This window comes from Molossus molossus, unplaced genomic scaffold (assembly GCF_014108415.1).
Source record: "Molossus molossus isolate mMolMol1 unplaced genomic scaffold, mMolMol1.p scaffold_m16_p_14, whole genome shotgun sequence".
Classification (NCBI taxonomy): domain Eukaryota; kingdom Metazoa; phylum Chordata; class Mammalia; order Chiroptera; family Molossidae; genus Molossus; species Molossus molossus.
In genome coordinates, this window is record NW_023425349.1 from 85142192 (window position 1) to 85170152 (window position 27961).

General features: G+C 38.5%; 1 protein-coding gene across 9 annotated transcripts in view; it reads left to right on the top strand.

Moving 5' to 3' along the window:
* The window catches only part of FANCC (FA complementation group C), a 236858-nt gene that overhangs the window by 31733 nt on the left and 177164 nt on the right, over nucleotides 1-27961 (top strand). For 4 of the 9 annotated variants that reach the window (XM_036260701.1, XM_036260699.1, XM_036260698.1 and 1 more), the window contains 3 exons: nucleotides 8640-8879; nucleotides 10529-10613; nucleotides 23549-23643. In XM_036260701.1, the coding sequence (XP_036116594.1) occupies nucleotides 8715-8879; nucleotides 10529-10613; nucleotides 23549-23643 (345 nt within the window). In that variant the 5' untranslated portion in view covers nucleotides 8640-8714. Of the gene's footprint in view, nucleotides 1-1128; nucleotides 1242-8639; nucleotides 8880-10528; nucleotides 10614-17074; nucleotides 17090-18099; nucleotides 18166-23548; nucleotides 23644-27961 lie in introns of those variants that run through there. The other 5 variants (XM_036260703.1, XM_036260704.1, XM_036260702.1 and 2 more) reach the window with 4 other exon arrangements.

Consider the following 27961-nt stretch of genomic DNA (forward strand, 5'->3'; position numbering starts at 1 on the left):
AGGTGTGGTAAGTCAAGGTTATGAGCTTATTTTCTGTCACTTAGGGATAGTACACCCCCTCAGTAATTGGGGTTTATCATATTTTACTAAAATAAGATTTCTTGTGAATGAACGAGATCACGCATATATGGCAGTCTTTAAATTAGATTGTTCAGTGTTTGTGAAATGAATTATTATACCATTTTTCTAAGAAATGAAGAGAAACCAGGAAGAAAATTTATTAGACTGTAATGCATAGAACTTTTATTAATTATTTATTTATTTATTTATTTATTTATTTATTTATTTTATCCTCACCCGAGGACATTTTTGCATTTTTTGTTCAGACAGAGCGGGAGGGAGAGAGAGGAAGAGAGAGAGAGAGAAACATCGACGTGAAGGGACACATCGAGTGGTTGCCACCGCACGACCAACCAGGGCCGGGGACAAACTGCAACCAAGGTACGTGCCCTTAGCGGGAACCGAACCCGGGTCTCTCTGTACCGCAGGCCGACGCTCCAACCGCTGAGCCAAACTGGCCAGGGCCTTTTATTTATTTTTTAACACCCAAATAAGAAGTCAGAAATACAAATAAAACTTCAAAAATGTTTCTTAGACACAGACTATTATTAAATGTCCATTGATGTTTTTATATCCCATTATATTAAAATACAGAAACTTCATATTCTGAACATTTAAAAATAGCTCAATCTTAAAAAGAAGATATAAAGTATTATCATCTGTGCTTTTTGTGCATAATTAGCATGTGCCTGTGGAGGTATAATGACTTTTGGTATAATTACATTACTCATGATAAAAAGTTCAGATGGTAATGAGTGGAGCTACAGCTGGATGACACATTTTAAAATAATTCAAAGATGACTCCACAGAAAGAATGCTATTTTAGTCTCTAGTGATCCCCTTTTTACTCATCAGTTAATTGTGAAGGCACCAATAAAAGATCCTTTTTAAAATGTTTCATTTTCCATTTTTATACACCAATAATGAACTATCAAAAATAGATACTAAGAAAACAATCCCATTTACTATTACAACAACAACAAAAATAAGGTACCTAGGAGTAAATTTAGCCAAGGAGGTAAGGGATTTGTACTTGGAAAACTATAGGACTTTGAAGAAAGAAATTGAGGAAGATATAAATACGTGGAAGCATATACGGTGTTCATGGATTGAAAGAATTAACATCATTAAAATGTCCATACTGGTGTGAGAAGATGGTGGCTGGCAAGACTGGAGGGAGGGTGAGTGTGTGAGAGAGTGAGCTGGTGTGTGAGAGAGTGTGAGTGGACGTGAAGGTAGATGACCAAACTCTAGCAGTGCAGAGAAGTGAAGCGAAAGTTTCCTGTGCTGTGGATGGGAGCAGCCGGCTATCATGGTAAATGGCTCTCCAGGGCGTTTCTCCCTGTGCCGCGGGGAGGTCCCACCATTTTGAAAGATCCTGGGTCTTCCCTGGGAGGAGGCAGTGAGAGTGGCGAGGGCCCAGCGACCTGAGCCACCAGTGCACCTGGCACCATCGGACCAGTGGACACTCTGTGTCAACAGAGACCAGTGCACAGTAATGGAGCTGTCAAGGAGGTGCCAGTTGCAGAAGCCACAGACGGCTGGGAGCCCCCACAGTAGCAGCCCGATCAGAGTCGACATATACCCCCAGCAACAGAGGCTGGAGAGCAGAATCCATCCCCAAGCAACAGAAGCACAGACCAGCATCTGAGACCCATCCCCAAAAACTACAGCAAATGCTGAGCAGGAGTTGAGTCCCACAGGGCAGCAGCACTCCCCAGCTGCCAGCAGCAGGACACAGAGGCCTGTGTGCCCCAGCAGCCCACAAGAACGGTGGGAAGCCAGAGCCCAAGAGGGACTGGTGCGATCCAGCTGCCTGCCCATGGGACCTGCATGGTGTGGGGGCACCAGAGAGGCCTGTGCGACCCAGCAGCCCACAAGAACTGTGGGAAGTCGGAGCCCAAGAGGGACTGGTGCTATCCAGTTACCCGCGGGACCTGCGGGGTGCTGAGGCACTAGAGAGGCCTGTGCAACCCAGCAGCCCACAAGATAGGCATAAAGCTGGGTTTCCAAAGGGACTGTGTGATTCAGTTACCTGCGGGACCTGCAGGGTGCTGAGGCACCAGAGAGGCCTGTGTGACCCAGCAGCCCACAAGATAGGCGTAGAGCTAGGTCACAAAAAGAACTGTGTGATCCAGTTACCCACGGGACCTGCGGGGTGCTGAGGCAGCAGAGAGGCCTGTGCGACCCAGATACCCAAAAATAGGTGTAGAGGCGGGTCTCCAAAGGGACTGTGTGATCCAGCTGCCCATGGTACGGGCAGGGAGTTCGGCTCCAACAGGGCCTGAGCTATATACAGCTACAGGTGGCACCAGCTACCAGTTGGGAACACAGCTCCAGAGGGACCGACGTGATCCAGCAGCAGCATATACCAGGACACACCAATACCAGCCCCCAGTAGTCAGTCATCCAGGATCCACAGCAGGCAAGAGGTGACATGCAATCTGGGAGGCATGATAGCCTTATTTCATATACATTGAGCTGCATACACATCCAAACATCCCTCACCAGGTCTAGAGCTACCAGACGGCTAAAATGGGGACACAAAGAAACAACACCAAAAGGAAAGAAAAAGAGGAATCACCAGAAAAGGAATTACAGGAAATGGAAGACAGCAACTTGTCTGATAAAGAATTCAAAGCATTAATTTTAAGGGTGCTCAAGCAATTTGGTGAGAACTATAAGCAACTTAATAAGAATTATGAAGAGCTCACTGGGAAATACTTCAGCTTAAAAAAAGAGGTAGAAGCTATGCATAAAAATCAAGAGGAAATAAAGAATGACATAGTGGTTATTAAACATACCTTAGAAGGGTTTAATAGTAGATTAGAAGAAGCTGAAGACTGAATCAGCGACTTAGAAGACAAGGTAGAATAAAGCACTCAAATAGAGCAGCAAATGGAAATTAAAAAGCAGGAGGAAAGTTTAAGGGAGCTGTGGGACAAAACAAAACATAACAACATTCGCATTATAGGGATACCAGAAGAAGAATCAGAGAAAGAAAAAGAGAGCCTGTATGAAGAAATAATGACAGAAAACTCCCCTAAACTGGTGAAGGAAAAAGTCACACAAGTCCAGGAAACACTGAGCTTCCCAAGCAAGATGAACCCCAGAAGATCCACAGCTACACACATTATAATAAAAATGACAAACATTAAAGACAAAGAACGAATCTTAAAGGAAGCAAGAGAGAAACAGAAAGTTACCTACAAGGGAGCTCCCATTAGACTGTCAGCTGATTTCTCAATAAAAACACTGCAGGCCACAAGGGAGAGGCATGAAGTGTACAAAGCAAGGGTCTGAATCCAAGACTACTCTATCCAGCAAGGCTATCATTCGAAATTGAAGGAGAAATAAAGGGCTTCATGGATAAAAAGAAAAAGCTAAAGGAATTTACACAACCAGACCAGCACTGCAAGAAATGATGAAGGGACTGTTGGAAGAAGAAGAAGAAACACACACACGGGGGGAGCACAGACATAAAATTAAAATGACAACTAATAACTGTCTATCAATAATTACCTTAAATGTAAATGGCTTAAATGCTCCAATCAAAAGACATAGGGTAGCTGACTGGATAAGAAAATAAGACCCATATATATGCTGTCTACAAGAGACCCACCTCACAACAAAAGACTCACACAGGAGGAAAGTGAAGGGATGGAAAAAATTTTCCAGGCAAATGGAAATGGAAAAAGAGCTGGTGTAGCAATACTCATGTCTGACAAGATAGACTTCAAAACAAGGGCCATTATAAGAGACAGAGAAAGTCACTATATAATATGAAAAGGATCAATCCAACAAGAGGATATAATCCTAGTAAACACATACGCACCCAATACGGGAGCACAAAAACATATTTAAAAATTTCTGGAGGACTTCAAGAAAGAGATCAATAGCAAAACGACCACAGTGGGTGAGTTTAACATGCCACCGACACCACTGGATAGATCTTCTAGATAAAAAATTAACAAGGACATAGAGTTCTTACAAGACAAACTAGATCAGTTGGACTTCATTGATATCTACAGAACATTGCACCCCAAAGCTGCAGAATATACATTCTTCTCAATTGCACATGGGTCATTCTCAAAGATAGATCACACGTTAGAACACAAGGCAAGTCTCTACAAATTCAAGAACATTGAAATCATATCAAGCATCTTCTCAGATCACAGTGGCATGAAACTAGAACTCAATTACAATAAAAACACATAAAAACATTCAAACACTTGGAAGCTAAATAGCATGTTATTAAACAACAAATGGGTTACTAATGAGATCAAGGAAGAAATTAAAAACTTTCTGGAAGCCAATGAAAACAAACACACAGCAACACAAAATCTATGGGACACAGCAAAAGCAGTCCTGAGAGGGAAGTTCATAGCACTACAAGTCTACCTCAAGACACAAGAAAAATTCCTAATTGACTTTCTAACCCTACAACTTAGAGAACTAGAGTGTAAACAAAAAGAAAAACCCAGACCTAGTGGAGGAAGGAAATAGTAAAGGTCAGAGCAGAAATAAACGACATAGAGACTAAAAAAAAAAAAAATTCAAAAGATCAATGAAACAAAAAGCTGGTTCTTTGAAAAGATAAACAAGATCGATAGACCTTTAGCCAGACTCACCAAGAAACAAAAAGACAGAAACCAAATAAACAAAATCAGAAATGAAAGAGAAACCAAATAAACAAAATCAGAAATGAAAGAGGAGAAATACACAGGATCATTGAAACATACTATGAACACTTACACGCCAACAAATTGGACACTCTAGGAGAAATGGACAAATTTCTAGAAACACACAGCCTCCCAAAACTGAATCTGAAGGAGATAGAAAAGTTGAACAGACCAATAACAAAGGAAATTGAAGATGGAATCGAGGAACTCCTAGCAAACAAAAGCCCAGGCACAGATGGCTTCACGGGGGAGTTTTACCAAACATTCAAAGAAGATCTAATACCCATTCTCCTCAAACTATTCCAAAAAATCCAAGAAGACGGAACACTTCCAAACTCATTTTATGAGGCCGGCATAATCTTAATTCCAAAACCGGATAAAGACACTACAAAGAAAACTACAGGTCAATATCCCTGATGAACACAGACGCCAAAATCCTTAACAAAATATTAGCAAATCGGATCCAGGAATACATCCAAAAAATTATTCACCATGACCAAGTGGGTTTCACCTCGGGCATGCAAGGATGATACAATATTTGCAAATCAATAAGTGTGATAGACCACATAATCAAAAGGAAAGATAAAAACCATATGATCATAGCATTAGACTGAAAAACCATTCGACAAAATCCAGCACCTGTTTCTGATAAAAACACTCAGCAATGTGGGATTAGAGGGTTCATATCTCAAAATACTACAGGCCATATATGAAAGACCTACAGCCAACATCATACTCAGTGGGCAAAAACTAAAAATATTTTCCTTAAGAACAGGATCAAGACAGGGATGCTCACTTTCGCCACTCTTATTTAATATAGTACTGGAAGTCTCAGCCATAGCAATCAGATATGAAGAAAAAATAAAAGGAATCCAAATTGGAAAGGAAGAAGTTAAACTGTCGTTATTTGCAGATGACATGATACTATACAAAGAAAACTTTCTAAAGACTCCATCAAAAATCTACTAGACTTAATAAATGAATTTGGCAAAGTAGCAGGATACAAAATTAATGTCAAGAAATCGACAGCATTGTTATACACCAATGATGAAATCACAGAAAGAGAAATGAAAAACACAATGCCACTTACCATTGTGGCAAAATAAAATAACATACCTAGGAGTAAACTTAACCAAAGAAGTAAAGGACCTCTTCACAGAAAACTGTAGGTCATTGAAAAAAGAAATAGAGGAAAATATAAAAAGGTGGAAGCATATACCTTGTTCATGGATTGGAAAAATTAACACCATTAAAATATCCATAGTACCCAAAGTAATCTATAGATTCATTGTAATCCCCATCAAAATACCAATGACCTACTTCACAGAACTAGAACAAACACTCCAAAAGTTTATTTGGAACCAAAAAAGACCCCCAAATAGCCACAGCAATCATGACAAAGAAGAACAAAGTAGGAGGGATCACAACAGCAGATTTCAGGTTATACTACAAAGGCACTGTAATTGCAACAACCTGGTACTGGCACAGGAAGAGGCAGATAGATCAATGGAACAGAACAGAGAACCCAGAAATTGACCCAAGACAATATGCTCAATTAATATTTGACAGAGGTGTCAAGAGCATACAGTGGAGTCAAGACAGTCTCTTCAATAAATGGTGTTGGGAAAATTTGACCGCTACCTGCAAAAAAATGAAGCTAGACCACCACATTACACTATACACAAGAATAAAGTCAAAATGTATAAAAGACTTAAATGTGACTCATGAATCCATAAAAATTCTAGAAGAAAATGTAGGCAACCAAATCTCAGACATTGTAAGCTGCAGAATTTTCCCTAGTGTAACATCTAAGGCAACAGAAGCAGGAAAAAATGAACACATGGGACTACATCAAACTAAAAAGCTTATGTACTGCAAAAGAAACAACCATCAAGACGGAAAGACATCCCACCAAATGGGAGACCATAATCGCCAATGATGCATCAGATAACGGGTTAATTTCCAAAATATATAGAGTGCTCATACAACTCAACAAAAGGAAGACAAAGAATCCAATTAAAAAATGGGCAGAGGACCTAAATAGACACCTCTCCAGAAAGGACATACAAATCGCCAAGAGACATATGAAGAAATGCTCAACATCACTAATCATCAGAGAGATGCAACTTAAAACAACAGTGAGGTATCACCTCACACCTGTCAGAATGGCCACCATTAACAAATCATCAACCAACAAGTGTTGGCAAGGGTGTGGAGAAAAGGGGACTCTAGTACACTGCTGGTGGGAATGCAGACTGGTGCAACCACTATGGAAAACAATATGGTGTTACATCAAAAAATTAAAAATTGAACTGCCATTTGACCCAGTGATCCCACTTCTATCAGTATACCCTACAAAAACTGAAACACCAATCAGAAGGAATATATGTACCCCTATGTTCATAGCAGCACTATTTCCAATAGCTAAGATCTGGAAACAGCCCAAGTGTCTGTCAGTAGATGAGTGGAAAAAAAAGCTGTGGTACATGTACACAATGGAATACTATGCAGCTGTAAGAAAGAGAGATCTCTTATTTTTTGAGATGGCATGGAAGGACCTGGAGAGTATAATGCTAAGCGAAACAAACCAACCAGAGAAAGACAAATATCACATGATCTCACTTGTTTGTGGAATATAATGAACTAAAAAAGCTGCTGAATAAAGTTAACTCAGAGACATGGAGGTGGATTACAGGCTGACAAGACTCAGAGGAGGTGGGGTTTATGAGCGAAACGATAAACCTCAGAACTTACATGCATGTGTGAATGACTAATGAACATAGACAAAAGACCTGGGGATGGGGTAGGGAAGGGGAGGAGGTGTCAATGGGGTAAAATGAGAAACATTTGTAACAAAAACAAATTAATAAATTAAAACAAAAAAAATAAATGAAATAAAATGTCCATATTACCCAAAGCAATCTACGGATGCAACACAAATTCTATTAAAAAACCAATGGTATCTTTTACAGATGTAGAACAAATGTTTCAAAAATTCATATGGTATTAAAAAAGACCTGGAATAGTTGCAGTAATCTTGAGAAAGAAGAACAAAGAGGTATCACAATGCCAAATATCAAATTATGCAACAAGACCACAGTAATCAAAATAGCCTGCTACTGACAGAAGAACAGGCACACAGATCAGTGGAAGAAAACAGAGAGCCCAGAAATCAACCCATGCCTTTATGGTCAATTAATATTTCACAAAGGAGACAGCAACATACATTCCAGTAAAGACAGTCTGTTCAAAAATAGTGTTGGGAAAAATGGACAGGTATTAGAAAACAATAAAACTAGACCACCAACTTACACTACACAAGGATAAACCAAACTGGATAAAGGACTTACATGTTAGTAGTGAAACCATAAAAATCCTAGAAGACATAGGTAGTAAAATCTCAGACATCTCGTAATATTTTTTCTGATATATCTCTTAGGGCAAGGGAAACAAAGGAAAATATAAACAAATGGGACTACATCAAACTGAAAAGCTTCTGCACAGCAAAAGAAAAGCCATCAACAAAATGAAAAGAGAACCCATTGTATGGGTGAACATATTTGCCAATGATACATCTGATAAGGGGTTAATTTCCAAAATATATAAGGAACTCATACAATTCAACACCAGTAATATAAACAATCCATTTAAAAAATGGGCAAAGGTCATGAATAGACACTTCTTTAAAGATGGCATACATACAGATTGGATGAAAGAAGGTGAAGGGATTGGCCGTAGAACATAGTGCATATAACCCATGGACACAGAAAACAGTGTAGTAAGGGTCAGGGGGAGGGGAAGGTGAGGTCTGGATGGAGGTGGGCAAAGGGGAGAAAAAGAGGATACATCTGTAATAGTGTCAACAATAAAAAGGAAATGACTCTTTCTCCCTTCTAGATTTGATGTGTGCTCACTGTTTCCTTCAGTGCTTGACAGGCCACTGCGAGGGTACATCACCTTGGCCTTTTTGAGATGGCTCAAGATTCAGTAGGCCTTTATTCTGAATATCAGTTTTGGATGGGGAAGCTTTCTGTATGGGGCCAGGCCTCCTCTTCAGAAACCCAGCAAGACATCTGCCATCACCTACCTCAGTTTCAGGAGTTCCTGAGGCAGATATATGAAGTCTTGAAAGAGATGGTAAGTAGTAGACCAAAGTTAATGAAGTTACTTTGTGATAACAGGGACTCTTTACCAGATTTCACCTGAATTTGATCCAAGGTCAGGAATTTGTGGTGTTAACCTAATGTAATGAAGGGGTAGAAAGACGAATTCTCATAGGTAATACAGACAGGAAGTGGTTTCCTTTTCTTTGATTCATTATGACTTCAGTCTTTTCTTTTTGACTAGTTATATTGTCACGTGAGACTTCCTGACCATTCAGATTGCTTTTTCATAAACAAGACTTGGGATTCTTTTTTTTTCACGTGGTAAAACTAAAACATTTCAATAGGCAGCTTTTTTTTAAAGGCCTTTGCATCTTGTAAATATTGAAGTTTGCTGAAATGCTTACCTTTTCCTCAGTCCGGTTTTAAAGTAGACTCTCCCAAGAAATGATAAATGTTAAGATCTCTTCTTACAGATATTTCAAGTGGTCTTTTCTTGTGGATATTAAGATTTTGAATGTTTTTACAAGTGTCATATAACTTATTATGGTTTGATATATTTTCATTTTGGTATGGTCTTTATTGCAATAGATATTTTTATGAATTAATGTTTTAATATTACCAAAGTATTTGTTTTATACTTTTTGTCTAACTTCAAGATGAAAAGCATAATTGTCATTTAACATAGTCATTCCTGTGTTATACTTTTATTCTCCTAATCAAAGAAGCAAGTAGGAACTTTGAAGAAAAATTCATGTTGATGATATAAATTCATATGTCTTTTGACACTCTAAGGAAAGATGCATTCTGTATGAACAACCAATGCTAATTTTAAAATTGTTAAGACTTTTGTAACTTAACCTTACAGTGGTCCTAGGAAGTCTAAGATTGGCCTACATGCTGAGACAGTGTGAGGAATTTTTTGCTGCAGCAGTAGGAAATGCTTATCATTTCAGCTTATTTGCACATTATCTCAGTTTGGTCTTATTTTTTAACTGTCTTTGAAAGGTAAAGAAGTGGGAAAAGGGCCAGTTGTACAAGAACATGTATATTTTAAAATCTTAAGCTGTTTTCTATTTAGTTGGTCTTTTTTTGTTTTGGGTTTTAGGTTGTAGACTGCATCTGATGCCATTTAGCATACAGTAATCAAAATAGTAATAAACACAGATATATATCTTTATGCTTTGGCTATTTTTATTTCTTTTACAAGTTCCAGAATTCTTGTACTCATAAACCTTCTTTGTAATAGCCCTTCTGGAGCCGAGTAAGGAACCTCTTTTATTAAGTTAGAATAAAACTCCAGGATAAAGATAAAGGATTATAAAGATATTAATAACCCTTAATGTCTTTTCACTATTATATGGTTTTTGTTATTTTTAAATCAAATTGTGTCACCTGACTGTTAAGGATGAGTGAAATGAAGTTAATTTTGTAACAGAATTGATTTTAACTAAATGTGCTGTGCATCTTAGTTTTGGTGACCTGGGTTAAAGATGAAGGAAGGGTGGTTACTTGTTAGACTTTATTTGAATAACTTATCTAAAGATCTTTTCTAATCCTGTTTTTTGTACTTAAATACATACTAAACAGGAAGCATTTAAGCTCCGTCAACTCAGTGTCAGTTAAGTCTTTCTGAGTTGTATAAGACACTTTTACTGACCAAAATGTAATTTTCTATTATAGGATTCGGGTACAGTCATTGAAAGGTTCCCCACAATTGGTCAACTGTTGGCAAAAACTTGCTGGAATCCTTTTATCTTAGCATACGGTAAGAATCCAAAGCATGTTCTTTCAAAGAAAACATCTAACGATAATTTTAATCTTTGCGTTGTTTAACAAAATACAGAGCTTTATTTATTATTATTATTTTAAAAATTTATTATTTTCTTTTATTAATTTGTTTTTGTTACAGATTTTTCTCCTTTTTCCCCCATTGACACCCTCCCCCCCCATCCCAAGCTTTGTTGTCTTTGTCCATTGGTCATGCATACATGCATATAAGTTCTGTGGTTTATCTCTTCCCCTCCAACCCCCCCTACTCTGAGGCTTGTCAGTCTGTACCCCACCTCTATGTCTCAGGGTCAGTTTCGTTCATCAGTTTCTTTAGTTCATTATATTTCACAAATAAGTGAGATCATGTGATATTTGTCTTTCTCTGCTTGGCTTGTTTTGCTTAGTATAATACTCTCCAGGTCCTTCCATGCATCTCAAAGGATAAGAGCTCTCTCTTTCTTACAGCTGCATAGTATTCCATTGTGTACATGTACCACAGCTTTTTTATCCACTCATCAACTGACAGACACTTGGGCTGTTTCTAGATCTTAGCTATTGGAAATAGTGCTCTTATGAACATAGGGTTACATATATTCTTTCTGATTGGTGTTTCAGTTTTCTTAGGGTATATTTCTAGAAGTGGAATCACTCTGTCAAATGGCAGTTCAATTTTTAACTTTTTGAGGTAACACCATATTGTTTTCAACAGTGACTGCACCAGTCTGCACTCCCACCAGCAGTGTACTAGAGTCCCCTTTTCTCCACACCCCTGCTAACACTTGTTGTTTGATGATTTGTTGATGGTGGCCATTCTGACAAGTGTGAGATGATACCTCATTGTTGTTTTAATTTGCATCTCTCTGATGATTAGTGATGTTGAGCATTTCTTCACATGTCTCATGGCCATTTGTATGTCTTTTTTGGAGAGGTGTCTATTTAGGTCCTCTGCCCATTTTTTAATTGTGTTCTTTGTCTTCCTTTTGTTGAGTTGTATGAGCGCTCTATATATATTGGAAATTAACCCTTATCTGATGTATCATTGGCAACTGGATCTTACAGTCCCTTCTGGGTCGCACAGGTCTCTCTGGTGCCCCCACACCCTGCAGGTCCTGTGGGCAGGCAGCTGGATCGCAACAGTCCCTCTAGGGCTTTGGCTTCCTACCGCTCTTGTGGGTTACTGGGTCGAAGAGGCCTCTCTGGTGCCCCTGCACCTTGCAGATCCTGTGGGCGGGCAGCTGGATCGCACAGTCCCTCTCGGGCTCTGGCTTCCCACTGCTCTTGTGAGCTGCTGGATCGCACTGGCCTCTGTGGAGTCCCAGGTGCTGCTGCTAGTGGCTGGGGAGTGCTGCTGCCCCATGGGGCTCAACTCCTGCTCAGCTTTTGCTGTAGTTTTTGGGGATGGGTCTCAGCTTCTGGTCTGTGCTTCTGTTGCCTAAAGATGGATGTCTGCTCCCTAGCCTCTGTTGCTGGGGGTACATCTCGACTCTGATTGGACTGCTACCGTGGGGGATTGTGCTGGGCTTCCGGCTGTTAGAGCTTCCGCAACCGGCACCTTGGGAGCTCCACTACTATGCACTGGTCTGTGTTGACACAGAGTGTCCACTGGTCCGATGGTACCACGTGCACTGGTGGATTCAGGTTGCTGGGCCCTATCCACTCCCGCTGCCTCCTCCCAGAAAAGACCCAGGATCTTCCAAAATGGTGCGACCTCCCCGTGGCGCAGGGAGAAGTGCCCTGAAGAGCTGCTTACCGAGGTAGCCTCCTGCTCCTATCCACAGCACAGGAACCTTCTGCTCCATGTCTCTGCACTGCTCAGGTTTGGTCCTCAACTTTCATGTCCACTCACACTCTCTCACACACTAGCTCACTCTCTCACACACTCCCTCCGGTCCTGCCTGCCGTTGTCTTCCCATAATTGTTTTATCAGCTGTCGATTTCTTGACGTTAATTTTGTATCCTGCTACTTTGCCAAATTCATTTATTAAGTTTAGTAGATTTTTGATGGAGTCTTTAGGGTTTTATATATACAATATCATGGCATCTGCAAATAATGACAGTTTCACTTCCTCCTTTCCAATTTGGATCCCCTTTATTTTTTCCTCATGTCTAATTGCTGTGGCTAAGACTTCCAGTACTATGTTAAATAAGAGTGGCAAAAGTGGGCATCCCTGTCTTCTTCCCATTCTTAAGGGGAATGCTTTTAGTTTTTGCCCATTGAGTATGATATTGGCTGTAGGTTTTTTACATATGGCCTTTATTATGTTGAGATATGACCCCTCTATTCCTACCTTGTTGAGCATTTTTATCAGAAATGGGTGCTGGATTTTGTTGAATGCTTTTTCAGCATCTATTGATATGATCATATGGTTTATATCTTTCCTTTTGTTTATGTGGTCTATCACACTTATTGATTTACAAATATTGTGTCATCCTTGCATGCCCGGAGTGAAACCCACTTGGTCATGGTGAATAATTTTTTGGATGTATTCCTGGATCCAATTTGCTAATATTTTGTTAAGGATTTTGGCGTCTGTGTTCATCAGGGATATTGACCTGTAGTTTTCTTTGTAGTGTCTTTATCCGGTTTTGGAATTAAGATTATGCCGGCCTCATAAAATGAGTTTGGAAGTGTTCTGTCTTCTTGGATTTTTTGGAATAGTTTGAGGAGAATGGGTATTAGATCTTCTTTGAATGTTTGGTAAAACTCCCCCGTGAAGCCATCTGCACCTGGGCTTTTGTTTGCTAGGAGTTCCTCGATTCCATCTTCAATTTCCTTTGTTATTGGTCTGTTCAACTTTTCTATCTCCTTCAGATTCAGTTTTGGGAGGCTGTGTGTTTCTAGAAATTTGTCCATTTCTCCTAGAGTGTCCAATTTGTTGGCGTGTAAGTGTTCATAGTATGTTTCAATGATCCTGTGTATTTCTCCTCTTTCATTTCTGATTTTGTTTATTTGGTTTCTCTTTCATTTCTGATTTTGTTTATTTGGTTTCTGTCTTTTTGTTTCTTGGTGAGTCTGGCTAAAGGTCTATCGATCTTGTTTATCTTTTCAAAGAACCAGCTTTTTGTTTCATTGATCTTTTGAATTTTTTTTTTTTTTTAGTCTCTATGTCGTTTATTTCTGCTCTGACCTTTACTATTTCCTTCCTCCACTAGGTCTGGGTTTTTCTTTTTGTTTACACTCTAGTTCTCTAAGTTGTAGGGTTAGAAAGTCAATTAGGAATTTTTCTTGTGTCTTGAGGTAGACTTGTAGTGCTATGAACTTCCCTCTCAGGACTGCTTTTGCTGTGTCCCATAGATTTTGTGTTGCTGTGTGTTTGTTTTCATTGGTTTCCAGAAAGTTTTTAATTTCTTCCTTGATCTCATTAGTAACCCATTTGTTGTTTAATAACATGCTATTTAGCTTCCAAGTGTTTGAATGTTTTTATGTGTTTTTATTGTAATTGAGTTCTAGTTTCATGCCACTGTGATCTGAGAAGATGCTTGATATGATTTCAATGTTCTTGAATTTGTAGAGACTTGCCTTGTGTTCTAACGTGTGATCTATCTTTGAGAATGACCCATGTGCAATTGAGAAGAATGTATATTCTGCAGCTTTGGGGTGCAATGTTCTGTAGATATCAATGAAGTCCAACTGATCTAGTTTGTCTTGTAAGAACTCTATGTCCTTGTTAATTTTTTATCTAGAAGATCTATCCAGTGGTGTCGGTGGCATGTTAAACTCACCCACTGTGGTCGTTTTGCTATTGATCTCTTTCTTGAAGTCCTCCAGAAATTTTTAAATATGTTTTTGTGCTCCCGTATTGGGTGCGTATGTGTTTACTAGGATTATATCCTCTTGTTGGATTGATCCTTTTCATATTATATAGTGACTTTCTCTGTCTCTTATAATGGCCCTTGTTTTGAAGTCTATCTTGTCAGATATGAGTATTGCTACACCAGCTCTTTTTCCATTTCCATTTGCCTGGAAAATTTTTTCCATCCCTTCACTTTCCTCCTGTGTGAGTCTTTTGTTGTGAGGTGGGTCTCTTGTAGACAGCATATATATGGGTCTTATTTTCTTATCCAGTCAGCTACCCTATGTCTTTTGATTGGAGCATTTAAGCCATTTACATTTAAGGTAATTATTGATAGACAGTTATTAGTTGTCATTTTAATTTTATGTCTGTGCTCCCCCCGTGTGTGTGTTTCTTCTTCTTCTTCCAACAGTCCCTTCATCATTTCTTGCAGTGCTGGTCTGGTTGTGTAAATTCCTTTAGCTTTTTCTTTTTATCCATGAAGCCCTTTATTTCTCCTTCAATTTCGAATGATAGCCTTGCTGGATAGAGTAGTCTTGGATTCAGACCCTTGCTTTGTACACTTCATGCCTCTCCCTTGTGGCCTGCAGTGTTTTTATTGAGAAATCAGCTGACAGTCTAATGGGAGCTCCCTTGTAGGTAACTTTCTGTTTCTCTCTTGCTTCCTTTAAGATTCTTTCTTTGTCTTTAATGTTTGTCATTTTTATTATAATGTGTGTAGCTGTGGATCTTCTGGGGTTCATCTTGCTTGGGAAGCTCAGTGTTTCCTGGACTTGTGTGACTTTTTCCTTCACCAGTTTAGGGGAGTTTTCTGTCATTATTTCTTCATACAGGCTCTCTTTTTCTTTCTCTGATTCTTCTTCTGGTATCCCTATAATGCGAATGTTGTTATGTTTTGTTTTGTCCCACAGCTCCCTTAAACTTTCCTCCTGCTTTTTAATTTCCATTTGCTGCTCTATTTGAGTGCTTTATTCTACCTTGTCTTCTAAGTCGCTGATTCAGTCTTCAGCTTCTTCTAATCTACTATTAAACCCTTCTAAGGTATGTTTAATAACCACTATGTCATTCTTTATTTCCTCTTGATTTTTATGCATAGCTTCTACCTCTTTTTTTAAGCTGAAGTATTTCCCAGTGAGCTCTTCATAATTCTTATTAAGTTGCTTATAGTTCTCACCAAATTGCTTGAGCACCCTTAAAATTAATGCTTTGAATTCTTTATCAGACAAGTTGCTGTCTTCCATTTCCTGTAGTTCCTTTTCTGGTGATTCCTCTTTTTCTTTCCTTTTGGTGTTGTTTCTTTGTGTCCCCATTTTAGCCGTCTGGTAGCTCTAGACCTGGTGAGGGATGTTTGGATTTGGAGGCAGCTCACTGTATATCAAAGATGGCTACTATGGTATGTATTTCTTTAACACTGGTGATTCTCTCTCTCACCAATGGACCGGTTCTGAAGCGCAAACCTCTCCACTAATGATCAATCCTTATTTAGATGGTTCAGTACCTTGTAGATATCCATTATTTTTCCAGGTCTCAGAATCTTCTGGGATTACAAGGTTCCCTACATCTCTTGTCTCAAACCAATTCTGGTAATAGGCTCCACAATGTCCAAGGCACCAGGAAACCCCTGGTGCGGCCTCCCTGGAGAACCTGCCAAATAGAGAACTTTAAATGATAAACCTGTCTTCTATATTTCATGAAGCAACTTTTCAAATGTATTTATTGCTCTGTTACAAAAATGACATCCTTTCTTGTTGTTCATATGTTTGTATAGATGAACACACACACCTGCAGATCTGTAGGAAACACAATTCCTTGTATTAGTGAGTAGAAATTCTAATATGATTATCATAGCTTCATTTTTAATTCAGTATAAAATGGTTATAATAATGAAATATTTTCTTTGTTTCATATTAACTCACATACCATTTCTTACATTTAAAATTAGTCTTCAGAGTTTCAATTTTCCATGACCCTACTATTGTTCAGGGATGACAACTTGGTTTTACCCAAGGTTAAGAGGAACTGGGATTACATTGGGGGAGGTATTCCTCTCCTGATCTCTTGCCTACGTGTCCTGACTTTTATTTTCCGTTTAATCCTCCACAACTACACCACATGCATGGTAGCCAGGTTAATTACTAACTGCGGCCGAAGGCGCATGATTTTAGGGCTTGTGGCATGCAGTTCCTTTTGCCTGGAACTCTGTTCTCATCTCTCCTCTTCATAAACCTTTTAAATCACTTTGTTGGAGCTGAGTTAGGAACTTCTGTTCATGTCTCCATCGCCGCCAGCATTTCCCTTCATTATAACACTTACTACACTGTTTTATAATTGTTGGTTTGCCTGTCTTATGTCCTGAAAGACTGAATGTCTTTCAAGAGCAGGAACTATGATTTTAGTTCTCTTTGTCATCCTAGTGCCTATGTTAGGGTGGAGCAGACACACCTGAAGGTGCACAGTTGAGGTTTATTGCCTTGATTTGACTATATTATTACCTAATGTAATATTTCCATATTTCTTTGTCAAAGACTGATTGTGTAACATGATATCAGAATAAAAAATAAAATGAATATTTCTCTTTGATGTTTTACAGAAGTATGCAATTTCTCTCTCCTCACCTGGCATAAGTTATCATAAGAAACATGAACTAGGTGGGGAAGGAACATCAGCATTTGATCCTGTGAGCATACATGTATGGGTGCACTGAACACACTCAAACTCACTTTCTCTGGACCCACTTTCATCGACCTCTCTTTCTCTCCACCTAGCCTCTTGCTTCTTCTTCCTCCTTGAGTTGATTCTTCCTCCTCCTAACCACTCAGTCTGTTTAAGTTCTGAAATGGCAAAATCATCATTATACAGCTATCACTGTACTTCCCACACTACCATGGACACCTACCTGCCCTGTATTTATGTACTTGAGCTATACCAGTGTTTCTCAAACACCCTTGACCAGAAATACATTTTCTTACATGTGGATATGTATATATGCATGTGAACACATATACTTATACACATAAATACATACACTGCACACACACGCATTTCATTAAAGAATGCTTATTCTTATTATATATTCAATCCATAGTCACTATGCTATTTCAAAAATGATCTTTCTGACCCCAAACTGATTTCCCAACCTAGTAATGGGTCATGAACAAAAGTTTGAAAAGTGTTGGGCTAGGCTGATGATACTAATGGAAGAATACTTCATGGATTGGATAACCATTTTTAGAAAAAAAGTTCTGTGCCCTTTAAGTATACATGGTACTTGTAAAACATCTCTAATTCAGAATGTTAACATGTGGGAATGTTTGTGTTATAGAATTAAAATAGTAGAATGAGAGGCATTGCTCACATTGTGCTGGGCACTGGTCTCTGCATTGCATAGTGGATCTAATCAAGTTCTTAATGATAGTCTTGTAGAAGAGGTAATGATGTCACTTTTCTCAGATTACAAAGCTAATAAGAGCCAGGAGCCCACCCCTCTAAAGTTCACATTGTTGTAATGATCTAACCCACTGTGGATCACACCATGTGGTTGAAGTGTTCTAGTCCTGGCTTTACCACTGGCCAGCTTTACCTGAATGTATATATTCACTGGAGAGATATTTACTAGTGTGTGTGTGTATATGCATGCCACGGCCTAGGAAAATATGACTCACAATCTCTGCTCACTTTCCTGTTAAGGAGAAAAGAGACCAGAAGTTGGAACAAGGAGCTGAAAGGAAGGAAAATTTCACATGCAAGTTCATGGTAGGCCTGAGTCTTGGAGAACAGTAGAGGAGATGGGATTTTCTAAGACAAGCCGTGGAACTCTCTGGGTTTCTGATTCCTTATTTGTAAAAGTGAGAGACTGGACTAATTTTATTCCTATTATTATAATGTGTCAGTGAGATAACAGAGACGCACAGCCAAATTGTAAAGGAGCACTTTATTCTCGCCGGCGGGCTATGGGGGACATAGTCTCCCCTCAGATCAGCAGCACCATATCCTTCTTGCTGGTTTGATTTTAAAGACAGAAGCTCCATACTCCTTTTGCCCCCCCCCCCCCCCAGAGGACTGGTACAATAGTGGGTGTGACAGCAATTACAGAAGTCAAAATTAGCATAGTTCACCAGGCTCATGAGTACCTGCAAATGCCTGCAATTACTGATAGGAAACTGCAAATGCCTGCAAATAATACCAACACTAGAAAACTGCAAATGCCTCCCAACATGTGGGCAACTATAACCTTAGGCAAAATTCCTTTACTTCTAGGGATAATTAACCTATTATTGGAAAAATATCAAGGAAAGTCAATTGATGATAAAAATGGAGTTATTTAGTCGCCTAAACCAAGAGGCCTCCATAAGAATGGAATCTAGTGGCCTTAGCCTTGGGGCCCAGGTCACTATTGTCTTACACTTCTATCAGTCTGTGATCTTTCCTTAGCACTTTCTCTTCATTACAAAACAGCCAGAAACAAATTCTCCATCTCTTTCTGTTTCAGTGCTTGTGTTGCCTTTTGAACTTCTGGTTAAATTTCAGTTTCCTGTTTGAGGAACACCTTTGATTTTGAGCTCACAGAGAATATTGACAGGCACGGAAGAACTTTATGCTATTGTTTCACTGGTTGGCCATTGTCTTTCAGGAAAGGGTCTTTTTTTACAATCACATAATATCAAAATAACTTTATAAATACAGTAAAAGTAAACAGTTTTCATTAAGAAAAGAAGTCTCCCATAATATTAAGTGAGAACAGGATCAGAAATAAGGATAATAAGGATGGAAGAAGTATTTGGAAATGAAGACACCAGAAAGAAAAGAGACAAAATAGTTAATTATAGAATGGGGAAGACACCTTTTTTCTTCCTTTCCTTTCCTTTTCCTTTTCCTTTTCCTTTTCCTTTTCCTTTTCCTTTTCCTTTCCTTTTCCTTTCCTTTTCCTTTTCCTTTTCCTTTTCCTTTTCCTTTTCCTTTTCCTTTTCCTTTTCCTTTTCCTTTTCCTTTTCCTTTTCCTTTTCCTTTTCCTTTTCCTTTCTCACCCGAGAACATTTTTGCATTTATCTTCAAATAGAGCAAGAGGGAGAGAGGGAAGAAGAGAGAGAAACATCTTTGTGAGAAAGACACATCAACTGGTTGCCACCCACACAACCCTAACCAGGGCCAGGGACAAACTGCAACCGAAGTACATGCCCTTGGCGAGAACCAAACCCGGACTGGACTCTCTGATCCAGGCTGACACTCTAACCGCTGAGCCAAACCGGCCAGGGCAGGAAGACACCTTTTATTAATGGTGTTCTCTGCATAAAATTACTTCCTTTACCTCCTTGGAATCCTTGCTTCTAGCTTTGCCCTCATAATTAAACATAACAGCTACAGTCTCTTCCTCACTATTTGCTATGTATTGCTGTTTAACAATTTGCCCCCAAACTTGGCAGCTTAAAACAATATTTATTGTCTCAAAAAATACTGCCTTCATGCTTTTAAACTGTTGAATTAAAGTTTACAGAATTAACTTAGTTTTATTTGAAATTTCAGTTTAAGATATCAAAACATAAAATGTTATGTGGCAAATATATGTTGGTGTATTCCTTTCACTTGCACTCTTTCAGAATCCAACTTTGCACCAAGATCTGCTGTCTGTGACTGCCCCCATGATGAATCCCAGCCAGTTTCCCATCTCACTTGATTGCCTGGCTGGATGCTCCAGTCCCAAAGTCAGGGCCTCCAGGGAGGATCCTGATAGATGCCACCCCCTGTGGGGTGCTTGTGGCATTCATGAATAACAGTGATGGCTTGCATATGTAAATTCCTAAAACAAAGGAAGCTCATTAGCAGGCCATTTCAATGTATTTCTGTGCATTTACTCAGGGCAAAGGAAGTCACCTCCTACAGGTTGGGTGAAAGTTTCTTTGGCTTTTCTTTTTCTTTTTGAGAGAAAAAGAAATATACTTGTTGAACTAAATATGTGGACTCTCTCAACACCTGGGAGACACTCCAGTTTTTTTGGATTCTTTAAGATTTAAGCTCAATAAATTAACGTTTTCATTTTCTTCTTATGGGGGAGGGGAGAGTGTTAAATGTCCAATTTTTGGAAATGCTCCCCATCAGGTTAAATTCTTTTTTAACCTGGGAAGCTGCTTGTGTAAACTTGTCAACTGGACCAGTTCCGAACCAGGGTTCCACCCTGACATGGTCTGGGGCCTCCAGGCTCTTGACTCCAGCAGGAAAGAATTCAAGAATGAGTTGGAGTGAGAGTGAAAGCAAGTTTTATTTATGTAGAGAAAGTGAGAGGTTAGGACTTGGGTTTCTGGAAACAGGATCAGGGGTTGAGCCTGAGATTGGCTGCCACCACCCACTGTCCCCTGGTTGCAAGTCTCACAGGGCATGTCTGTGAAAGAAGTGAAAATATACATCTCAGTTGACACTAGTAAACTTGTGAGTTGTGCCCTGTGGTCAGTTTCTGGGATTTTATGTGTTTTCAGGTTCTGAACTTTGCGGTGCTAAATTCTGTCTTTGCCTTTGAGTTGGGACAGAGTCTTGTTGCTAATATGGTCTGTTCTGGAATTGTCATAGCACTGTGGCACCAAATTCAGTTTTTGCCTTCTAGCTGAGAGAGAGCCTTGTCCCTAACATGGTTCTTTCTGGAAATGTCATGGTGTTTGTCTCCCTGGGCCCCCCATTCTATTTGTGATATCAGTTTTCATCATAACAATGGTATAATGAGCTTTGGGGTCAGTCTCTGGTCAATTTTTCTTCCATCTTGGATTGATCTGGTTTTAGCTAGTCCTTGCTATTGACTTCTGTGACCACCACAATAGTTTCCTGCAATAAACTGTTTCACTTTGATCTTGTGTGGAAGTGGGGACTCTGATGAGAGGACCTGACTAGCAGCATATTAGCCTGTGATAAATGCTCTTACTTCCTCATTCCACTTGTTTGGAGTTTTTTCTAATGTCTTTCTGTTCTGTCTCAAGCTTATCATTGGATGTGTCAGTCACACTTGTGACATGAAGATGGAATTTCTTCTAATATTTAAAGCGTAGGGCATATAATAGTCACATTTTTAATCATTGACATTGGTTTAATCTGAAGAACCCTAGGGTCATTAGAGGTTAAATGATATGATTTTTGAAATAAATTGATCTCAGGTAGGTCAGTGCTGTATTTGAGGTCATAAAAATGAGGGAAAAAAGTGAATGTCCCTCTGAATAACTTCTGAGGATGTTTGTTTAGAGATGTTAGTTATTAGAAGACTATAAGCCTATAGTTTTTTATGGGGAAAAATGGTTTCAAAAAATACTGTTGGTGTTTTTTGGTGTGCAGTTGAAATGCAGAGGTAGCTTTCTGTAGTTTGTATTGCCCTTATTTCTTATTAACAAATCCCTTAGAAATACTGTGTTTATGAGATTGCAGAAGATAAGAAGGTAAAGGGTGAGGAGAAACAGGGTTTACCACCCCAGAACATGCCTTTTGGAATATTGATTATTTTAAGCTGGTTGGTTATTTATTTATTTGTTTGTTTAATTGTTTATTTATTATCCTCACCCGAGGACATTTTTTCATTTTTTGTTCAGATAGAGTGGGAGGGAGGGAGGGAGAGAGAGAGAGAGAGAGAGAGGGAGGGAGGGAGGGAAAGAGAGAGAGAGAGAGAGAGAGAGAGAGAGAGAGAGAGAGAGAGAGACATCAATGTGAAAGGGACACATCGAGTGGTTGCCACCCATACGACCCAACCAGGGCCAGGGACAAACTGCAACCTAGGTACGTGCCCTTAGCGGGAACCTAACCCAGGTCTCTCTGGACTGCAGGCCGATGCTCTAACTACTGAGCAAAACTGGCCAGGGCTAAGCTGGCTATTTTTAATTAATAAAAGACTTAGAAAAAAAAAACTTTGACCTTCCCCCAACTACTAAAAGAATTTAGATAGAGAACCTGCTCCAGGAAGGAAGCTATTATCACAGATAGCTGTAGTTTTATATGAACTAAGTGTGATAGAAAAGGAGGGACCTAGTAAGACCCTTTGATCAAAGTCCTCTCTGTATTCCATTGTTAAAGATAGTCCAGCAAACATTTATTTACCAAACATTTGCTTTTCCATCTCCATGTGAGTTTTCTTCCTCTCCTTTAAAGTCCAAGACCATAATCGCCACCTCCTTCTCCTTAGCTCAAGATGGCATATGAGCCTTAACTGCCCAATTTCTCCTTAGGTTCCATTTTCTTACTTGTACATACATAATAAATTTGGTCATTTTCTCCTGTTAATCTGTCTCTCATTAATTTGATTATTAGTCCAGAGAGAAGAATTTAGAAGTGTTGAAGGAAATTTTATTTTTCTCTTCCAACAAGGGCATCAGGTGACTCTGCAGAGGATTGATTCCAGGTACAGGGTTTCCTCAGTCTCACCTCCATGGCCTTGTGATAAAGTCCATAGTTGCTTGGCTCTAGTTCAGATAACTGACATCTTTAGTCTTTGCTTTTTAGGCCTATTACACAGTTTCCAGCTGGAATGGACTCAGTTTCCAAAAGAGAAATAAATGGCTCTCTAAATAGATATTTCCATTGAATATAAGATTTCCAAGTTCAGCATTTTCATCACATATTCAGTAAAGTTTTAAATTTTATAGAGTAAAGAATTAGGAGCACATTAAGAGGCTTCTAGCTTATCCAAACATTTTGCTATTAAACAGTCTTTTTGTTAAATTTGTTTTTAACAGGAGAGGGTATTTTGGCAAATTAGAAAATTAAAAGATTAAGTCTAAAGTATTAAGTACTGCCTATAACAATTATGTTGCCTTCAAAAGGTTGAAACTACTAATGGTTTGAAATGAAAAATAAAGAACTGATCTTGAGAAAAACCCATTTCTTTTAGTTCTTTCCATCATTCTCTTTTGGCTTTAAAATTTGCTGCTGTAATAGAACAGGAATTGACCACACAAGGGCTAAGCGTACGTGATCCCAAGCCCACAAGAAGAAAAAACCCACAAAGTTGTTTCACACATGGTCCTGGATGCTTGTTCTGTGAACTTAGTAGTTTGAAATTTTCCTAAAATATAATAAATATATTTCCTGTACATAAAATGTTTAAATTGTTTTATACTGACTATCTTTCCTTGTATTTAATTAAACCTACTCATTTTAGTTTTTCTTCTTGCAGACGAAAGCCAAAAAATTCTAATATGGTGCTTATGTTGTCTGATTAACAAAGAACCACAGAATTCTGGAGAATCAAAACTTAACTCCTGGACACGGGTAAGAGAATAAATCTTGCCCTGCACTGCTTTGAATTAAATTGACTCTTTAAAGATGCTACTCTGGCAGTCTAGTTCTAAGATGTTTTAGAAACATTTCAGACATATGCTTTACTGTTACATTGTCTTGCTAAGTGTCAGGTTATTCAAGAGATTACATTTTTGTTTGTGAATTCTGTAAGACCTTGGTCTTTAGGGTGAACTTTTCCATTCCTACAAAATCTAGTGTTGAGTGGATTTGAAAAGTTACTTTCAGGTAATTTAAAGAATGTACTCTGTTTCCCTCTAGCAGTTGCTATCCTTCAAAAAGTTGTTTCTCCCTACAACCTAGTTTAAATACTGTAATTATGTACTTCCTCTCCAGGTACTTCTCTGCCTCTCTCAGAATTTATTTTGTAGTAAAACTAAAATTCAGAAGTTCCCTGGTAACAGTAGTCTTTATTTTATGTCCCCAAATTGGTACCCAGACCAGTATGTTAGACTAGCTGCTGTAGCTCACACCATCAAGTTGGTTACTCAGCTGTGCTAGTCCAGATGGCTGACAGCTCCCTGCATTCCCCATGTCTGTTTCTGCTTCCTCTTGAAGAGCAGGCACAAGTTGTAGAATATGTGAGGCTGCGCTGGGGTGCCCTCACCACCAGCAAGTTGGCTGTTCTTATCTCTTACTTCCCACTGTCCTGCTGTCATAACCCCAAGGACTTGCTGATGTCTGTCAGACTCCACTTAGTATGCATATGGTTCAGATTACTGCTTAGTATGAAATCACCCACGCAGATTAAAACATGTGGTTTTGTCTATCAACCTGACTGGTGATATAATTTCATTCACTGCTTTTTGACCATTGCTTTGTTTAAAACAAAATTGCAAACAGAGATGACAAAGTCACTATTTGTAATTTCCTGTTAATTGAAAGAAGAATGGAAGGGACAGGGATGGTGGAAGTAAAAAGGACTGTGTAAGGGAAGGAAAGAATGCAGAATTTAATTGGAAGGAAAATTAATGTAAGGAGCTGAAGAAAGGAATTGATAAGTAGAATTAGGGATAAAATGGTATGAAAAACAAGGTTATAGGATAACGTATTTAGTCTTTAATGTTTTAAATTGTTGCTTCTGTTGAGTATTTGATATTTTTATTATTATTTAGGATATATTTTTCTATTACCTAGCTCAGTACATCCTGACATAGACCATCTAATTAAAGTATTTTTTTTTTTAAGGATAATTGTCGTTAACTTTCTTTATTTCATTCATGACTCTGTTAGCCCATTTAAAAATGTCTGGCCTTGCATTTTATTTTGTGGGTTTCTCTTATTTAATGTACTGTCTGTTTATTAATAGGTACTTATAGAGAGATAAAGTAAAAACACTTCATCACTTCATTCCTACCTTCAGAGAATTCACGGACTGGCCAGATCATCCAAGGGCAGTGTGTTGGGTTATTAGTAGAGCTGTAAATAGGTATGATGGTAACACAGCGGAGAGACCCTTGCTCAGACTTCAGAGTTTGGAGACATTTCCTAGGGGAGATGATACATTGGCTGAGTTTTGAAGGATGACTAGGAGAGCAGGGATAGAGTTTTAGGAGTGATATTGCTGTCAGTAGAAAGAGTATATGCAAAGAAAGTGTGGTGGTGAGAACGCAAATGTTGCATTCAGGAGCCTGCAGGTACTTAGACATACTTGAGGTTGGGATTTTATAGGGTTGGCGATGAAGCATAAAGCCTGAGAGACAGGTAAGCACCAAGAGTTATGTATGATTATAAGACGTTTTTATTTTATCTTGAAGGCAGTGAGGAAACCACCAAAGTATTTTGAACAGAGAAATCATGTGGCCAGGTGTGAATTTTAAAAACTTAACAGCATAAGGAAATTGATTTGGAAGGTGGCAAGGATGGTACTTTGGAAACTAGTGAAGTGGTAAAGGTGAGAAATTGTGAGGACCTAAATGAAATGGATGAAAGGAGCCTAATTTATGATATTAATAAGGTAAATATCCAAAAGTTGTAATGGCAGATTAAGTGCAGATGTACTTAGATATGGTACAGTTGTAAATACTGTTCTCAGGAGAGCGAGCTGATTTGCAAATAAAGGTTTCACAGTTACCAGTGTAAGGGAATAGTGGACGCCTTGAGTGGGAGTGAAGTCACCTAGGGAGAGTCCCTAGAAAGGGCCTCAGGACAATCTTGAGAGACATTGGCATTTAAGGAGTGGGTGGAAGAATAAGCTACACTGCAGACTAGAAATGGGGAGCGAAAGAAGTAAAAGGTAGTAGCAGCGTTTCAAGGAGGAATGAGTAGCATTCATTCTAATAATCTAATGCTGTAGTGCAGCACTGTCCAGTAGAAATAACATAACACATAGATAATTTTAAATTTCCCAGTAGCTGCTTTAAGAAACATAAATAGGTGAAATTAATTTTAATAATTTTATTTAACCCAATATGTCCCAAAATACTATCATTTCAACATATAATTAATATAAAAATTATTAGAGTATTTTTTCATACTAAATCATTGAAATCCAGTGTGTATATTATACTTATGCTTACATCTATCTACATGTTACATCTTAATTCAGATGCTAAATTTTTATTGAAAATTTTTTATCTGTATTTAAGTTTCATAAAATTTATAGTTGAAAAAGTAGGTTCATATACACAAATTATTCCAAAGAAACCTATAATTGAATCAAGTGTCAAATTTTAAATTTATATTTAATTAGAATTTTAAAAAATTAACTTCCTTTGTTTGTACTCTATATTTGAAGTACTCGGTAGTAACATGTGGATAGTGACCACAGTATTGGACAGGACAGCTGCAGAGCATAAAGCAAGTTAAGGATCAAAAAACACTGACTGAATTGAGCCACTAGCAGGAATGACATTGGTGAGAACAGGTTAATAGGAGGTTGAGGGAAGTATCCAGATTGCTACAGATTGAGAAATGATGGTGAGAGAAGGAAGTGGTGGTGATCAGCTTTGGTTACTCTTGGTTACTCTTTCAAGAAACTTGCAGTGAAGAAGGGAGAGAGGAGATGGTAGTTAGACTAGATCACAGAATTGAATTGATTGCAATTGAGAAAGATTCTGAGAAGAAAGTGCTGGTACAAAGAGGTTGAGAACATAGGAGATTGGGAAAACAATTTTCCTTCTCATTGTACTAAACAACCCTGTAATATTAACTGATAAAAAAGATATCTAGAATAATATGGGTTGTTTAAGTATTAGCAATCTAAAGCTAAGTATGTATACTTACATAATCATATAATGTTGACCATAAATGCAGCAAGACAGAAGAAACCTGGTTTATGAATCAATTGTACATCTTGGGTATATTTTCTTTCACCTTAGAAGAAGTACTTTCTCCATAAAAGTTTTAGAGCAACATATTTCACAGTAAATTTGTATAATTTGTCATCGATTAGCCTTCTGAAAATTATATAACAAGCCATATTTTATATAACTGTAATATTTTAGTATTTGTTAATTTTATTTAATGAGCATTTATTTAGTGCCCAATATATGCAATGCTGTTCTAATTGTGGTAATAAAAACTTGGCTTATTCTGTGTTCCTAGAGTATCACGAGTGTGACGGAAACAGTCTGAGTGAAACACCAAGAATTTCTTCTATAAATTCTAAAATTCAGTAAAAATTCAGATTAATTATTAAATTTTAAAATGTTAGACCAAGTTGTATAAGTTGTATTTTTAGAACAGAGATGAAATAATGCTTATGCTTGCCATATGTTAGCATGTTATGCTGGAAATGCATTAAATACAGTCTGTGTTTTGGCGTTTTACTGGTAACCTCAAGTGTGCTGTTTAACACTACGTCAATGACTAGTGTTACAGTTGAGAGACTGGTTGAGTCACAGGCCTCTTTTATATCTCTTCGGAATACTTGGTTGTTGAAAATGTTAGTTTTCCTGGTGAATCCATTGAACAGATACTTTGTGAGCACCTACTGTTCCCCAGGTAGTATGAGAGGTTAAGGATACAGTGGTGGATCTAAAGACAGTATTGTTTACAATAGCCAAGATATGGAAGCAGTGTGTAGGTGAGCATCAGTGGATGATTGGATAAAGAAAATGTGGGACATATATGCAATGAATATTATTCATCTATCAAAAAGAATGAAATCTAGTCTGGCTGGTGTGGCTCAGTGGTTGAGCGTCGAGCCATGCACTAAGAGGTCGCAGGTTTGATTCCCGGTCAGGGTACATGACCAGATTGTGGGCCCAATCCCCAGTGGGGTGCATGTAGGAGGCGGCCAGTCGATGTTCTCTCTCATCGATGTTTCTATCTCTCTCTCTCTCACTTC